This window comes from Myxocyprinus asiaticus, chromosome 31, assembly GCF_019703515.2.
Source record: "Myxocyprinus asiaticus isolate MX2 ecotype Aquarium Trade chromosome 31, UBuf_Myxa_2, whole genome shotgun sequence".
Lineage (NCBI taxonomy): Eukaryota > Metazoa > Chordata > Actinopteri > Cypriniformes > Catostomidae > Myxocyprinus > Myxocyprinus asiaticus.
The window spans coordinates 21,134,377-21,152,921 of NC_059374.1; the positions used below are offsets into that span (position 1 = coordinate 21,134,377).

Genomic DNA, 18,545 nt, shown 5'->3' on the forward strand with positions numbered 1-18,545 from the left:
CACATTGCTTTGTAGCACTCACAGATGTTTGAAGTAGAACTCTGTATACTAGGTAATCTCTGTACCCAAGGTCAGGGAGACTGTACCAAGCAACGACAATGCATCCGTCCTTATAGTTGCGAAGCAAAACACAACTGTGAATGAATACATGATACAGTTCTATAATCTTATCACAAATAGAAAGTTGACAATCATATTCATTCAAGTGTATATGCTACTGAGGATCCATTATAATCACTATCCTGCAGAGGATTGATTTTTGATTAGTTCTTGTGGGCACTATTTTAACCTGTTCATTACTATCCATTTTCATTTTACTGCATTTCTTTAGTGTAAATGCTGTGTAGGTGGCACTTAAGTGGATACTGAGCTTACAGGGGAGACAGAATGTTCACTGGATTGATTCTCAACCTTTTGGTAGACAGCTTAAAACACTTGCATTCAGAGCTTTGAGATTTTTTTGAAATTGTAGTAGGTCAAGAATCACACTGCGTAAATGGATAAATATTAACTGTTCAGTGCTTTGTGGGAAATTTTTATTTGTAAATCAATTATTGTAATTTACTGTATTTACTGTAATAAATTGTATTACTGTATTTTCATACATTGTTATAATGCTTACTTGCAAAGCCATTAAATTAACCATTATTGATGTACACAGTCATTTTCTGGTAAATTACATTTTAATTACACTTAAGACATTTTAATATGGGACGGACAATGTAACATTTAGCTGAACTTTAGCTTCTTAAAGCTGCACTACGTAAGATTTTTTGGTTAAAAATGAACAAATTCCCATTATTGATTGAGTACATAAACAGTGTTCAAAACAATGTTCTTACCCCGATTCACGACGGTTAGCCTATATCAAATTATTTGTATTTTGAGCTGTCGGGTTCGATTTGGTGTGAAATCATTGGCTTATGAAGTACATCCTTGCATCATTACGTCATGTCCGTGAACATAGGAAAGAAGAGCCGGTGTACAGAAAATATATTCTACCAATCAGGATGTGCTACCAACGCTATATTCGTATAGTTTTAGGGTTGGTGTTAGGGTTTGGGGTTTGGGTTAGGGCTTAGTACAGCCTCACACCATATCACACTATCTGATATGCACATCCTGATAGGTATTATCTGCTTGACAAGATGTGCTACCTTGCTTTTTAACACATTTCATGCTGTTGTAGTAAATACTGACAGGTTCTCCTGTGCCTCCCAACATGTGCTACCCATGTTTGAACTTTACATATCACTGTTTTTACACATCCTGAACAGGTTGCACAGATTATCAGAACACCGGCTGTCTCGTTTTAGTTTGCGAGAAGAAAGAAACTACAGTTCAGTTCAGTCACACTCACAGTTCCGGACAGCACTGCAGCAATCTGGATGCTTTAATGCTTAGATATGTTTTCTCTTAGGGTTGTTGAAGCTAATATTGCTTGTCAAGCTTGTATGAAAAAAACATTACTTGTGTGTTAATCGAACCAGATGTATCTACGTTGTCGGGGGGAGTGATTTTGACATGTTTACTAATATTTATGACTTCTGAAATTGACTGTTAACTGTTATATTGCATTTTTAAGCATATTATTATCATGTTTAATAAGGTATATTTGATCCCCATCATTACTGAATCCTCATTTTATGTTTTTAGTTTACGATGTTTTCCTGTGCATTGCATAGACATACTATTGTAGTATTACGGTTCATTTGCATTTTTAACTGAGGCTGTACGATATAATATAAAAATAATAAAGTCTTCCATTGAACTCCTATCAGCCATATCATGAGTATCAGCTCTTAAATTGATAAGTGTAGTACAATACAAACATTAATAGCAGGTAAAACACTTGAAAATGTATATTAAAATATACTGGTAGTGCTTGAGGTGATTGAGTCCCCTGTTCTTTATGTAAAAGGGCTTTGAGTGTAGTGTCAGAAAAGCACTAAAAGTGTAAAATTCATTCATTCAAAATATGTGAATATGAGAGTTGTTTATCTTCATCAAAGCAAGTAATATTTCAGTTTTTAATGTTTGCGCATATAACATTATATTAACATGAAAATAGCATGTTATGACCCCGGCTCTGAATATCTCCAGCCATGATCACACACAGGCAATGTCTAGGTAACCTCAAATCATGAGATTTATCCGCCAGAAGAGCAGTGCCGAAGTGTTGCAATTTTAACTTGCTAGAGAGCACAAAGTTACATAGTGCAGCTTTAATTATAGCTTTGTTTGAAGTTATTTTAATATTGTATTATACACTGGGTATAATACATGGTTTGGTACATTACTAATGAAAAATAAGTGTTTACTGCTTTTCTCATGAAACGAATACTGAAGGATCATCAGTATAATGACTGATTGGGAATCTGTAAATTCCTAGCAGTACCATACTTGATATACAGTAAAAAAATTATATATGTAATATGCAAATGTAGTTGTTGATAGCTAGTAACAAGCTGCAGGTTTCAATAGTTATTTGAACAGATCAAATTTAAGGTGGGTTAACTCAAGTCGTTCAGGTTTTTGCTACACAAATTATTTGAGTAAAGCCAACATTTTAATTTCATATCAGAGAAACTCATTTTCATTGTGTGAATTAAGTTAAACCAACAATTATTATTTTTCTGTGTGTTTAATGCATATTTTTGTCACAATGTTTTTTTTTTTTTTTTTTTTTAATTAAACAATAATTGTCAACCCCTCTGCAGTACCGCTGCTGACACCCTGTTAAAGTCATTGGTTTCATGTAAAAACCAAAATGTTTTTAAACACAATATTTCACATGATGTTGCTATAGTAGAGAAATGTCACTGAGTGACGGCTGCATTAAATATTCCTATCATTCTATAGTTTTGTAAGGCTCAGGTATGGTATAAAAATGATGGTTTTTGCACAAAATATAGTTTTGTTTTGTTTTTTCTTCACTGATAGATAACATAATCAATGTAATGAACAACATTATTTACTGAAATGTACTTTACTAAGAACTGCTTGTTATTTTGCTGTCAACTTTTGTATGATGTTTCTAAATTGTCAATTGAAAGTACTTTGTCATCAGTATTAGTGAAACAAACTAGTGCTAAATAGTTTTGTATTTTCAGCAGATTCTCTGAAGCACTATCTCGGCCTCTCTGATTGGCTGCTGTTCTGACAGCTCTATTGTTTCTCTACACTCTCCACCTAGCTCTTGTGCACTGACAAAAAATAACTGCCAATAGCTCTTGGAAATCTGCCTGCCTTGGCACAATTGAGCTTTACACTATTCAATCTGATAACAATTTTATTTTTGAAAAACTACAAAAACAGGTAGGTGATTCTTCCTTTCATATTATATGTTGGTTTTGTTATAGTGGCTTGTGTTTCCAAATCACTTTACATATTACAAGAGGTGATTTAGGCCATGACTCACATATATTCTGTATAAGTTTATAAGCTGTGTAAGTTTTAATTTGGGTAAATAGTGTTGTCAAACTCTTTTATTTATACAAGAATGGTTCATTTTAAACTATCTTTATTATCTTTAAACTACAAATGTAAAACAAGTGATCATGTATGATGTGCAGAGTTTTAAAGATGGTAAATTTAGCTGTTAAGACTTAACCTTAACCTATAATAATGCAACAACTTAAATAATGAGTTGTAAAACAACTATTTGAGTTATTTTTAGTAAAGATAAATCTTATTTATTTTAAATAAAAGTCACTTTTAAACATGGTCTTGCTTCATATTCAGATAAGGTCTTGGTTAATTTTAGTACTGTTCCATTTTGTTTCAGAGTGTCTGTAGGTGCAAGATGTACAGCTTTATGGGAGGTGGATTGTTTTGTGCGGGAATAGGAAACATACTCCTGGTAATCTCCACTGCCACTGACTACTGGATTCAGTACCGCCAGTCCAGCAGTTACATGCATCAGGGCCTGTGGCGCTACTGTGTTCCAGGGAAATGCATGACACACACAGACAGCATTGGTGAGACTATCACACCATGGATAGGCACTGTTCTACATGATATATACATTATTGTACAAGTTAAAATCACTTTTTATGTACTGAAAAGTCTCTGATTTCATTTTAAACAGCGTACTGGGATGCCACCCGGGCCTTCATGATCCTGGCCATCCTAGCTTGTTTCTTTGGCATCATCATCGGTGTCATGGCTTTCATCAATTACTCCTCCTTTGATAGCTTTGACAAAACCTTTGCTGCGGGAATTCTCTATTTCATTTCATGTAAGAATGCTTATGTCTATAAATACAGTAAAAAAAAAAAACAACAACAACAACTAATAGGCCAATACAGACACTTTAATATCATTTCCAAAATTTTTGTTAGCTTACTTGCGTTTTATTCTGTTCTCCCTTACAGGCTTCTTTGTGCTGCTGGCCATGGCTGTCTACACTGGGATGACAGTTAACTACTATGGAAAACGCTATGGGAATTGGCGGTTCTCTTGGTCATACATAATGGGTTGGGTTTCTGTGGCACTCACATTCTTTTCAGGTATAGTTAATACTACAATAAAGTAAAAAATGTTACATCATGACATTGCAGTCAAAGTAAGGAATTTGTTGGTTATTATTCCTTGTCTTTCTCTGCAGGGATGTTATATATGTGTGCTTACCGGATGCATGAACCAAGAGGCCCCATATCACGCTAATCCGTTCAGTCTGAATGTGAACCATCATGTCATCCCTGGTCCCTTCATTTTAGACCTGGCATTTATTGTTTATTTTAAATTACAAAACACCAACTAATAAATGACTAATAAACACGTTCATTTAATGTTTTATACATAATCTTATTTCCTACACAAACTAATATACACATGATTGGCAGCTAGGTTTGGTAAGACATAAGACATATTTTAGCTGGTAAGACAGCAAAATCCTTTAGAAATTCTTGATTTTTATGGTAAAATATACAAATCAAATGCAGTTAATTAGTATAATTTCTTGTATAATATCACTAGTATTTAATTTGTAGCACTTCACAATAACGTTGTATTCATTAAAATTAACTACATTAGTTAACACAAATTAACAATAAACAATACTTTTACAGCATTAATCTTGGTTAAGGTTAATTTCAACATATTTTTTAAATAAATAATGTATACTGTATGTTAACAGTAGTTAATTATGAACTAACAAAGGGGTTTTCAAACTGGGGTCTGGGGACCCCCAGGGGGCCGCAAGAGTGTGTTAGGGGGTCTGTGGAAAATTTTGAGAGAGACATTTTTTTTTTACAATATGTATTTTTAGGGCTGTCAAAGTTAACATTAAGATATTCATTATCTAGGTTTAATGCAATAAAAATGTCATTCAACCTTCGAAAGGCAGTAGAAATCTAAATCAGTAGACTTATTATTTTACTCTATTGACAGCAATACTTAAAAAAAATTAATAAATAATTATAAACCAAATTAGCACTTAATTTTGTGAAGAAAAACAACTGTTTGGTTTTAATGCAATGAGAATGTAAAGGCCAAAATAGTGTTTTTAGGAAACATGTCTTTGTAATATAATGCTTACTATTTCTTCACACAGTATATATGTTTTTTTATACATGAAAATATATAGCTCCTTTATATCTAAAGAAATGGTTCCCTCCCTGGGGGATCATCATATTTGAGTGTCCTTGGAATCAAAAAAGTTTGAAAGGCCCTGAACTACAAAATAATGAACAGTTGTGTTTTTATTAATTAACATTAACCAAGATTAATAAATGCTGTTAAAATATGTTGTTCAATGTTAGTTTATGATAGCTAATGCGTTTACTAATGTTAACAAATAGAACCTTATTGTAAAGTGTTGCAATTTAATTTTGAAGAGTTAACTGCAACAATTCTACATTGACACAGCCAAGGAAACTTTACATTGTGACTGGTAAATCCTTTATTTGTCTTGGTCAGACTCAACAGGCTGTGATGCATTCAGCATTATATTTAACATAAATTTAACACATGAATGAAAACATGCTGCTGCTATGCAGCACTCTGGTAATAAATGAACATTTGAGTTACACATCAACTCACAACTGGTCTGAATTAAAGGTCTGAGATCTATTACATCTTAGAAACATGCGATAGGGAACAAAAAGCAAAACATATTAAGGTGCTCCAAAAACAACACACTTCACACAGTGAGAAACTTTCTTTGAACAAATTAATCAACTTCCTCAATAGTTGGTCCAGAGGATCCACCTCCACCAGGGGCACCTCCAGCTCCTGGGAAGCCTCCAGGCATGCCCTCTGGCATTCCACCAGCACTCTGGTACAACTTGGTGATGATAGGGTTACAAACCTTCTCTAGTTCCTTCTGCTGATGCTCAAACTCATCTTTCTCAGCAGTCTGTACAGAAAAGACAGGACACAACTGAGTTACTCTACATACATAAAGATGACTGTACATCTCAGGTCTACAAAAGTTGAGCACAATAAGCCATACCTGGTTTTTGTCCAGCCAGCTTATGACCTCATTGCACTTGTCGAGAATCTTCTGCTTGTCCTCGTCACTAATCTTGCCCTTGAGTTTCTCATCCTCGACTGTGGACTTCATGTTGAAGGCATAGGACTCAAGGCCATTCTTAGCAGACACTTTTTCTCTTTGGACATCATCCTCAGCCTTGTACTTCTCGGCTTCCTGGACCATGCGCTCAATGTCCTCCTTGCTTAGACGACCTGAAAGAGTTGGGGCCACTGATTAAGTTTAAGGTTTTAAATAGCAAAACTAGTAAGAGACAATCAGAAGGTCAGGCCTATGGTACCTTTGTCATTGGTGATGGTGATCTTGTTCTCCTTGCCGGTGCTCTTGTCTACAGCTGAGACATTCATGATGCCATTGGCATCAATGTCAAAAGTTACTTCAATCTGGGGAACCCCACGAGGAGCAGGAGGGATACCCGTCAGCTCAAACTTTCCAAGCAAGTTATTGTCCTTAGTCATGGCTCGCTCACCCTCGTACACCTAGAAGAATGCAATCTGAAGGTGAATCTTGTTGATTCAACTCTGCGTGAAACCATTGGCAAAAAATGGAAAGTGCATAGATTCATGTAATCGATACATGCTATGATGAATGTTTGTTCCCGCACCTGAATGAGGACACCAGGCTGGTTGTCTGAGTAGGTGGTGAAGGTCTGTGTTTGTTTGGTTGGAATGGTAGTGTTACGTTTGATCAGGATGGTCATGACACCACCAGCTGTTTCAATACCCAGGGACAGAGGGGTAACGTCCAGGAGCAACAGGTCCTGGACATTCTCAGACTTGTCTCCAGATAAAATGGCTGCCTGAACAGCTGTAGAGGAGGAAACTTGTTTTTTACAGGACTTACTACATTAAAGTAAGTTTGAGTGATGAAGCATCAGAATGATAGTTATTCTGATTACCTGCTCCATAGGCAACAGCTTCATCTGGATTGATGCTCTTGTTAAGCTCCTTGCCATTAAAGAAATCCTGCAGAAGCTTTTGGATCTTGGGGATACGTGTGGAGCCTCCAACAAGGACAATGTCATGAACCTGAGACTTGTCCAGTTTAGCATCACGGAGGGACTTCTCCACTGGATCCAAGGTGCCGCGGAAGAGATCAGCATTCAGCTCCTCAAAACGAGCCCTTGTGATGGAAGTGTAGAAATCGATTCCCTCATAAAGAGAGTCGATCTCGATGCTGGCCTGAGTGCTAGAGGACAGGGTACGTTTGGCCCTCTCGCAGGCTGTCCGCAGCCGACGGACGGCCCTCTTGTTGTCGCTGATGTCCTTTTTGTATTTGCGCTTGAACTCTGAGATAAAATGGTTGACCATGCGATTATCAAAGTCTTCTCCCCCAAGGTGAGTGTCTCCGGCTGTAGACTTGACCTCAAATATGCCATCCTCAATGGTAAGGATGGACACATCAAACGTGCCACCACCGAGATCAAAAATCAAGACATTTCTCTCAGAGCCGACCTGGCACAAACATAAGTCAGATTAGAGGACTGCAATTTCTGCTTGTTTTCAATAGTTAATGCTTTACTTTTGCTGTACAGTAACAGTAACACTAACTTTCTTGTCAAGGCCATAGGCAATGGCAGCAGCAGTAGGCTCATTGATAATACGTAGAACATTAAGGCCAGAGATAGTTCCAGCATCCTTTGTGGCCTGACGCTGAGAGTCATTGAAGTAAGCAGGAACAGTAATAACGGCATTCGTAATAGTCTGTGAACAAAAATGGAACAATGAGTTTAGTAAAACTTTACATTCAGTACATTAACATGCACTTTAAAGGTTTGATTTCAGTTTGACTTAAACAATAATACGTCTTTTTAAAATGTCAACGCTTTAGTTAGACTGAAATTTTATTTTTGCAAAGTCGAACAAACAGACCTAGATAATGCGACTGTAGCTCGGCTTTGTCCAGCATGTACAGTAAATAGGTTAATAGCACCACAATTGCCCTCGGTGTTGTGTGCAACGCTCCGATTGACAGAGGTGACACACAACGTGTATTTAAGTCATAGTATTTGAAGTCCCCCTTCCAAATATTCAGTTACGCATTGTCATGTATACTTGGACAGACAGATGAAGACTGCAGCCCAACAATGCGAAAACCCTCTGTAGCTCGATTATAACTGTGCATGTATACTGTGCATGTAAAAGTGTTTAGTCAAAAATCGAATTCACAGTATTTAAAGTCATCATCTTAATATGGAACTTCTTAACCCACTGGTGCTTAAGATATGTTGTTCAAACAGGCAAGATTAATACAACAGGCCTTTAATAAACTATTTTGTGTGTCAACGTTGACAGGTTGAATGTGTCAACAGCTTTAGAAACGACAGCAACATAGAGGATATTCCGTCAACATTCTCAGTATAGAGAAAAATTTGAATAGTCTCCATATTTTCAATGTGCTGACTTGAGAAGGGTATAGCTGCAGGCAGAGGTCCAAAAAAGGGTGGGAGCTCCAAACCGCCAGCAAAGATATAGGGAGCCCCTAATCTTACCCTTTCCCTAACCTTAACCATGAGTGGAAGTGATGCACCCTTTTGGAGAAACCCTGCCCCTTCTGGAGTAACCCCACTCTCTTTTGGAGATTCCACCCCCATTTGGAAATCTCTGGCCTGTAGCTATACCAACTTGGCTGACTTGGGGGCATTATGGTGTACTGGGAATACTTGGCAGAAGCTCACTTTTCCAAGGTATGCCTCTGCAATTTCCTTCATCTTTATAAGCACCATGGAAGAAATCTCCTCAGGATAAAAGGCTTTGGTCTCCCCTTTGTATTCAACTTGAACTTTGGGGCGTGAGCTGTCATTAATAACGGTGAATGGCCAGTGCTTCATGTCTGACTGCACAACGGTGTCATCAAACCTCCGTCCAATCAGCCTCTTTGCATCTACAGAAAAATACAGCAACAAACTCATCAACGACATTCACTTAAATGTTTTGAACATAGAGTCATGCAACTTTGCAAATATAAAAAGGATGCATACTTTTCACAAGACTGCTTACCGAAGACTGTATTGGTAGGGTTCATTGCTACTTGATTCTTCGCTGCATCACCAATCAGCCTCTCTGTGTCTGTGAATGCTACGTAACTTGGTGTGGTCCTGTTGCCCTGGTCATTGGCAATGATTTCAACTTTGCCATGCTGAAAGACCCCCACACATGAATAGGTGGTCCCCAAGTCAATGCCAACTGCTGGTCCCTTTGACATGGTTTCTGCTGGCTGTAAACATACATGGTAGTGGTTAATTAATATTCATGGTGGAAAATATATTATATGCATGCGACCCACATCTGTCAGTATGGAGACTTCCAAAAATAATGGTTTTATTTACGTTTGATTTGCATCCTATTTATGGGATTCTTTTTTCTTTAACTTAAAGGAATATTATAGGTTCTATACAAGTCAATCGACAGCATTTGTGGCATAGTGCTGATTACCACAAAAAATATTTATTTTCTTTAAAAAAAGCAAAAATCAAAGTTACAGTGAGGCACTTACAATGGAAGTGAACGGGGCCAATAATTTTTAGAGGGTTTAAAGGCAGAAATGTGAAGCTTATAATTTTATAAAAGCACTTACATTAATTCTTCTGTTACAACTCGTGTAAAACTCTGTAAAATTGTTTTAATAGTAATTTTTACAGTCATTTTAGGGTTTATGGTAAGTTGTAAAATTGGTTATAGCTTTACACAGAAAAGGTTGGTAAGCGATTTTATCACGCTAAAATCATGTTAACACACATACTGTTTACCTTTTGTGGCTATACTTTTACTTTGAAACAGCAAGTATTTTAGTGTTTTCGTATTGGCCCAATTCACTTCCATTGTAAGTGCCTTACTGTAACCCAGATTTTTGCTTTTTTAAAGAAAAGGAGGGGCAAGACAAAATACATTTTTGTGGTAATCAATATTATTCCATAAATGCTGTCGATTGAGCTTAACTTGTATTGAACCCGGAATATTCCTTTAATAAAAAATGTAACAGGTTAGCTCAATTGTAACTGGTTTACTAAGGTTTAAGACATCAGATGACACTGTGACCAACATGCACTGATGAGCTCGACCACTAAAAAAGATCAGATGTCATTAATGTGTAAAGGAATGCTACTTCAGACAGAGCTCAGCAAATTCCTGAGAACAGCACTTCTGTTTAGAACAGAAACAACTAGAGCATTCTTTCGGTTTCATTTGTTATATAAATGTAAGATATAAAGAACTCAGTGACTGCCTCAGAGAGACGAAGTTTAAGGGTGGGTTGTTTCCTCTCGCTTGGTCCAAACAAGGCGTTCCACAACATGCGTGATTTCCGTAAGCGTTCCAGAATAAGAATCGGGTGTCTAGAACATTCCATAAACCCCACGGATCGCGCGCACGCTTGCCCAACATTTCGAGAACGTCATGAAATATCAACGAATATTTAAAATTAACCACAATAACGACGGATAAGTACGCTACTTTCTTCAGGTCGAATAAATAAAGTCTGTTATTAACATAATATTTGATTAAAATCCCGTTTGAAATAACTTTCAATAAGTAAACTAGCAAGTCAGAATATTATTATTCACGACGGGTCGTTTATATGTCGGTTAAATCCAAATAATTTTCACATAACTTTGGTTAATAACGGACCACATTTGTAATTGTACGACTGGAATCAGTTTGTTTCTTATCTTTAAGAAAACCTAGAAGCTCTTTGACATTAAAGACAAAGTAACAGTTCTTCTCACCAGCTGATACGCCGTCTACTCCGTCAAACACCTGAAAAAGCAAAAAACACCACTTGTCTCTTCCCTGTTCTTGGGTTCACTCACACTGCAACACTCGGATTGCAGAGATGTGCTATAATGCGCTTCAAGACTTGCTTAGAACAGTCCAGAATATGAAATGAGCGCAGCAGCCAATAACAGCGCGGGGGCGCTGAGGCGTTACAGATGAAGAACGCTGGCAGAATTTAGCCTATAAAACAACAGAATGTTCTAAGGAGGAACTTATCGACCTATTCTATAACATTCTCTGACGGACCATGCAGTATTTTTCGCATTTATTTTGCAGTTCACTCTCGAAAATCATTTCAGACGAATGGTCAGAATCAGAATGAGCTTTATTGCCAAGTATGCTTCCACATACAAGGAATTTTAAGACAGAGATAATAATAATTTTAAAAAATTGTAATACAAATAAAAAGCGAATAGAAATATAAGTAAATATATAAATACACAATAAGACAAACTATATAGTATGTACAAATACAAATCTGTTACAGTGCAAGGGAATGTAATGCAGAAGGGGTTGGATATGTTAAATAATGTAATTGACTAGGCTGTGTATTGCACGTAATTATAGTATACACCAACTTTCATTGGTGTAAAAGCATGTTTTCCCCGTTAACTCCGCAATGCGATCTGCTCTGAACAGCTGAAAGCCTGGCAGATGTAATGTGCTGTCCGGAATGGCTTCACTCAGACAGGCTTCTGTGAAGCACAAGGCACATAGCTCCCTCTAGCAGTAGTTTGAATAAACATTTGCCTGTCGTTTGTCTAAAGGCCATGGGCCCGTATTCAGGGGCGGAGCTAGGGGGGTGGCCTTGGCCACCATGGACCGAAGCCTGCCACCCCATTGGCCACCCCACTCGCAATTGCCTTTTTGGTCATTTTTTGCCTTGGGCACAATTTAGTTATTTACACAATACACCAACCACCAAAGGTCTTACTAGAAAAAAAGAAATTATGATCCAACATGAATTTTCTTGATAAAAAGATATGATCGTGTCTGGTAACGTGCATGTAAAATGGCTAGAAATAGTATTTTAGCTTAGTGTAAAGCTGACAATTTACACAAGGTTTATTTCTATTTCTTCTGCTCCAAACTTACTTCTCTGTCTGCTCGTATGAATGTAACACATCTTAAGAAAGTGTTTCACTGCTGTTCAAATGCACTTTGGATCGCATCATTTATATGTATAAATGTTTTCCATCTGAAAGGACTAAATATTAAATGAAACAAATGACAATAAAATGCAAAGTAATCTCTTCAGTAATCAAAATACTTTTTGAATGTAAATGTATTCTAATTACCAATGATTTAAATTGTATCTGTAGTGGAATACAGTTACTTATATTCTGTATTTTTAATACATAATCCCGTTACATGTATTCCGTTACTCCCCAACCCTGTAGACAGATATTTTTCGGTTGATGAACATTTCTTCATCCTGTGTTGATGTAATTAAACGAGCACGCATCCCGTTAACAGCATCAAAACACCGGGTAGCCCTGCGATTGCACTGCAGCGAGCGCACATCCACAGGAAAAAATACGCTATGAATTGTCGGATGACGTGCGGTCTGGAGAGGGCATATATAGTTTGATAGATAATTCTGCTGACGGATGACAGAAATTCGCAATTCATTCGCACTACACAGTTTCATTTTGATGTGGCTAGAGAGTTGTCAAAACCTTTATCTCCAGTGTAATTGGGTTGTTTCGGTTTGTGGGAGAGGTAACTGCATATAAATTTACAATAATGAAAACGCCCTTGCCTCGTGATTCAGTTGATACCTTTTTAAGTTCAATGTTAACATTATAATATTTTTTTAATTATAATATTATATTATTAAAATACATCGACTCAGTTGTGATTCAGGCGATGCCATTTTAAACGGTCAATAATATTAATCTGGATTGACGGCAGCAGTCATGCACAGGAGGACTTCTAAGCTATCGTTGTTTTAGGAGCTACTTTTAGCGTTAAAATGCTTCATAAATTACTCTTAGATGAAAATTTTACGAGTCCTAAAATTAGGAGTGACATGGCCCTAATTTTTAAGAGTTGCTCTTAAATTTCCATGTTAGGAGCTACTTTTAGCCTTAAGATTTTTTGTGAATACATGCCCAGAGCCCATCACCTCTGATATGGGATAGCTAAGGTATGGAGACAGAAAAGTCTAAAAATAAATACATTTATTATGTCTCCATATAGCTAGGGTTGCCACCTTGCCCCTGTAAAATTCCTGGACATCTGATAAATGATCGAAAAATGTATTACTGGCCATCATACAGAAACAACAACAACAACAACAACAAAAAACATATTGTTTATGCAGTGGTGTAGTAGTGTCTGAAGAGGTGGGCATACTGTGAATTTATTAAAATATGTATGTAAATTAATAGGTGTCATTAATGTTCCTTTCATTAGGCTACTATGAAAATTGTTAATACTTTTTAATTACTCTAATTAATAAACGAATACATACATAATACGCAATAAACTCTTAAGCATTGTATAGCTAATATAAATGTAGTTATGTTCACGTTAACATGTTATCTTGTATTACCATATATACAGTAGCCTACATAAGAATGAATGGTTATTTGTTTTATTTGTATACTATAATGTGCTTTTCTGTTTATAGTGAAATTGTTTTCCTACTAAGAAATATACATTGAAATTATTTGATATCACGAGAAAAAGGCACCTATCGACATCTGCGAAGAGCATCAAAAACTAGTATGGGTGCAATAACATGCAATATTTTCACAAAGTTTAATTGTATAAGTTAAATTTAAATGTATATATATATATATATATATATATATATATATATATATATACAGGTGCATCTCAATAAATTAGAATGTCGTGGAAAAGTTCATTTATTTCAGTAATTCAACTCAAATTGTGAAACTCGTGTATTAAATAAATTCAGTGCACACAGACTGAAGTAGTTTAAGTCTTTGGTTCTTTTAATTGTGATGATTTTGGCTCACATTTAACAAAAACCCACCAATTCACTATCTCAAAAAATTAGAATACATCATAAGACCAATAAAAAAAAACATTTTTAGTGAATTGTTGGCCTTCTGGAAAGTATGTTCATTTACTGTATATGTACTCAATACTCGGTAGGGGCTCCTTTTGCTTTAATTACTGCCTCAATTCGGCGTGGCATGGAGGTGATCAGTTTGTGGCACTGCTGAGGTGGTATGGAAGCCAAGGTTTCTTTGACAGTGGCCTTCAGCTCATCTGCATTTTTTGGTCTCTTGTTTCTCATTTTCCTCTTGACAATACCCCATAGATTCTCTATGGGGTTCAGGTCTGGTGAGTTTGCTGGCCAGTCAAGCACACCAACACCATGGTCATTTAACCAACTTTTGGTGCTTTTGGCAGTGTGGGCAGGTGCCAAATCCTGCTGGAAAATGAAATCAGCATCTTTAAAAAGCTGGTCAGCAGAAGGAAGCATGAAGCGCTCCAAAATTTCTTGGTAAACGGGTGCAGTGACTTTGGTTTTCAAAAAACACAATGGACCAACACCAGCAGATGACATTGCACCCCAAATCATCACAGACTGTGGAAACTTAACACTGGACTTCAAGCAACTTGGGCTATGAGCTTCTCCACCCTTCCTCCAGACTCTAGGACCTTGGTTTCCAAATGAAATACAAAACTTGCTCTCATCTGAAAAGAGGACTTTGGACCACTGGGCAACAGTCCAGTTCTTCTTCTCCTTAGCCCAGGTAAGACACCTCTGACGTTGTCTGTGGTTCAGGAGTGGCTTAACAAGAGGAATATGACAACTGTAGCCAAATTCCTTGACATGTCTGTGTGTGGTGGCTCTTGATGCCTTGACCCCAGCCTCAGTCCATTCCTTGTGAAGTTCACCCAAATTCTTGAATCGATTTTGCTTGACAATCCTCATAAGGCTGCGGTTCTCTCGGTTGGTTGTGCATCTTTTTCTTCCACACTTTTTCCTTCCACTCAACTTTCTGTTAACATGCTTGGATACAGCACTCTGTGAACAGCCAGCTTCTTTGGCAATGAATGTTTGTGGCTTACCCTCCTTGTGAAGGGTGTCAGTGATTGTCTTCTGGACAACTGTCAGATCAGCAGTCTTCCTCATGATTGTGTAGCCTAGTGAACCAAACTGAGAGACCATTTTCAAGGCTCAGGAAACCTTTGCAGGTGTTTTGAGTTGATTAGCTGATTGGCATGTCACCATATTCTAATTTTTTGAGATAGTGAATTGGTGGGTTTTTGTTAAATGTGAGCCAAAATCATCACAATTAAAAGAACCAAAGACTTAAACTACTTCAGTCTGTGTGCATTGAATTTATTTAATACACGAGTTTCACAATTTGAGTTGAATTACTGAAATAAATGAACTTTTCCACAGCATTCTAATTTATTGAGATGCACCTGTATATATATAGGGGGTGACGTCACTAAGTGACGAAACTCATGAATATTAATTAGGTTATGTGGGGATATATCAAATTAGATTTTACATTTTTAAAAATGGTCATTCTTGATGGTCAATTCAAGAGCTCCAATTAATATTTCACATAAGTAATTGGATAAATTGATCCATACGTGATCTGAACATCAAACTTCAGCGCTGGATCGCCACTTGTTATAACACACACTAATGAAATGGAAACTCCTGCTCAAGAACTGGAGATATTTCTTCTGCATTAGACACTTACCTGACGAAAGCTATTTCACAAAGTGGTGGGGACAAAATTGGCAAAGGCAAAAAGTGGAAGGGACATGTCCCACCCGTCCCACCCATAAATGACGCCTTCGGATGCTTGTGCATCAACTAAGACGCTGTAAATGTCCCGCCCCTTACTGAAACAGAAAATATGATTGGTTAGCAAATATTCAATCGCGTCTGAAATGAACGTTTTAATTGGTGGATCAGCCAAGTCGCACTGTCTGTCTTGCCCATGCCATCAATTGTGCTCACCTCCCGCAGCTCCATGCACGTTTGGAGATCATATCTGTACATTAAAAAAAAAAAAAAAAAAAAAAACAACAACAACAACAACAATACAAACACACAATTCACTCAACTGTGCTGCGGCATAGCGTTAGATTGAAAATGTTTCTGGTCAAAAGCCTACTTGTTGTTCTGGTGGCCATTTTAGCACAAATTTAGTCTATTTTTAAGACGCGCATTTCAATTTCATGACAAAATTCCACTGAAATGAATTGTGTTATTTTTACCAAAATTAAACAAAAACTTAAAATATTTATTTATTTATTTATTTATTTATTTTTTGTTAAAGATTACTCAATTCAATTTGATGGAATTTTGTTATGAAATTGAAATGTGTAATAATAATAATAAAAAATGTGTAATTTGTGTGTGTACAGGTTTAACATATTATTTACTTTTTCAGGCCCTAAGCTGTTTTCTTTAGTTTATGGTTCACACTGAACATTTAAAAGTTTGAATATGTACTGTATGTATAAAGTATAGAGTTATCTATAAAACCAAAGGAAATCAAATAAATGTACAAAAATATTTTCAAGATTTACATGTTTCAATGTCATAACAAATTTCAGTCAAACTGAATTGAGAAATCTTTAACAAAATTAAGTAAAAAAAAAAAAAATTTTAAAAAAAGTTTGTTACCTATTTAATTTAGTTAAAATATCACAAAATTCAATTTGATGGAAATTTGTTATGCAATTGAAATGCGCAAATCTTTAAAATATTGAAATATGAAAACATTACTTACAGTAAGAGGAAGGACTTTCCTTTATATGACGTTTTCCAGAACATTAATATTTTATAGTAAGTACACTAAAGTTTAAAGGCTTGTACACAAAAGTGAAAAATCTCAATCGTCCGTACAAACCAGTTCATTAAAATTAATCAGACTTTCTTATGATTCATATGAGAATGCATTTGATTCTCCAACTTGCATAGTGTGCTTATAAACAAGGGTTCATCAAGGGTTCATCAACAAGGGAAAGCATCTGAAAAATACTGAAATTCCAGGAGATTTTTTCACCCCAATTACATTTTTCCAGGACAGATGGCCAAAAAACTGTACAGTTCTGGAAATTGCTGGACTGGTGGTAACTCTAAGGATAGCACAAACACAAAGTAAATGTTTGCCACACATTACATACTATCTGGACATTCATACATTCATTGGACAAAAATGTGATAAGCAATTTTAAATATTATCTCCTTCTTGTTCCAGTGATTTTTAAATATATTGTCAAAATCATTCTTGAGTCAGTTGTGAATTGTAGCTATGTTGTATATGCCATTTGACATGGAGGTTGTTGTCTGCAGTTGTTCTACAAAGAAATAATCTTACCTTTGATGCTTATAGTTGTGGTTATGTAGGCCTATTTTCTAATTCACATTTTCATAACTATTTTCATAACTAATTATTTTCGTCTTGATGTATTTCTTTTAGAGGATTGGCCACAGCTCCTGTTTGCACTACAGAATAAGTGTTAATCACACCCGTATGGTAGATTTGTCAAGTTAAGTGTATATAAATATAGAGTATGGAATGTTATAGGGTGTGAAATCTATATATAAAAATAAAAGAGCAGGTAGTGAATTCTGCGACAGTGAACATACAGTAAAGTGACCAACTGAGCTATTTAATTATACCATATAGCAGCATACATCAGTAAAGTGACAAGAAAGTGAATGAGCAGAATGAGCATCCAAATGCAAGGATGAGTGAACTAGTGGCTGTTTTGACGGTCTGCAGATGGAAGCTGCTCTTAAATTTAGTCATGTGTTTGCCACTTAAAAAAGAAGCCACAAGGGGAGTGTTAAGACGAAACACTCTGTCAGTCAGAGACCTGTCAAAATTGTCAATAGTGGCAATGATTTTAGTAAGACAATCAGTTCACATGCACTGAAACCAATCTGTGACAGCTCAGGTGGAAACAATACCTGGTTTAAGCCTTCTGTCTCATAAAGGGATGCAGGTATTGTATAGAGGGTGTGATGAGTTTAGTTTATAGTGAAAGCGAAGCAGAACATAGACACACCCTGATGGACTAGACAAAGCAGAGTGGTTAGTAATTTCAAATCCACTGGGATGTGATATTTTCAACAAAAAGGGTTAGATCAGAAAAACAGTGGAATGTTTTTGTAATATTATTCTCAGTACCTTTTGTACCTGCCCTGGAAAAGGCCACAAGGTACAATCTTGTCCTATCAAAAAACATGTTTTGTTATTTGAAATAACTGAATACTGACAGGTTAACCACAAACTAAAGCAAAATAGACCTTTTTT

At 36.3% G+C, this 18,545-nt stretch overlaps 2 protein-coding genes across 2 annotated transcripts; one reads left to right on the forward strand and one right to left on the reverse strand.

Moving 5' to 3' along the window:
- Positions 1–3,161: 3,161 nt before the first annotated feature.
- On the forward strand, positions 3,162–4,788 carry LOC127421746 (lens fiber membrane intrinsic protein-like). Its single transcript, XM_051664829.1, has 5 exons — positions 3,162–3,318; positions 3,788–3,980; positions 4,091–4,240; positions 4,377–4,511; positions 4,610–4,788. Exons 2-5 carry the CDS (start codon positions 3,806–3,808, stop codon positions 4,666–4,668), a joined length of 519 nt encoding a protein of 172 aa, XP_051520789.1. The 5' UTR covers positions 3,162–3,318; positions 3,788–3,805; the 3' UTR covers positions 4,669–4,788.
- A 1,105-nt stretch (positions 4,789–5,893) lies between these two features.
- On the reverse strand, positions 5,894–11,386 carry hspa8b (heat shock protein family A (Hsp70) member 8b). Its single transcript, XM_051664817.1, has 9 exons — positions 11,220–11,386; positions 9,496–9,712; positions 9,174–9,379; positions 8,047–8,199; positions 7,395–7,950; positions 7,101–7,303; positions 6,777–6,975; positions 6,458–6,690; positions 5,894–6,361 (listed from the first exon to the last, which is right to left on the reverse strand). Exons 2-9 carry the CDS (start codon positions 9,698–9,700, stop codon positions 6,176–6,178), a joined length of 1,941 nt encoding a protein of 646 aa, XP_051520777.1. The 5' UTR covers positions 9,701–9,712; positions 11,220–11,386; the 3' UTR covers positions 5,894–6,175.
- Positions 11,387–18,545: the final 7,159 nt, after the last annotated feature.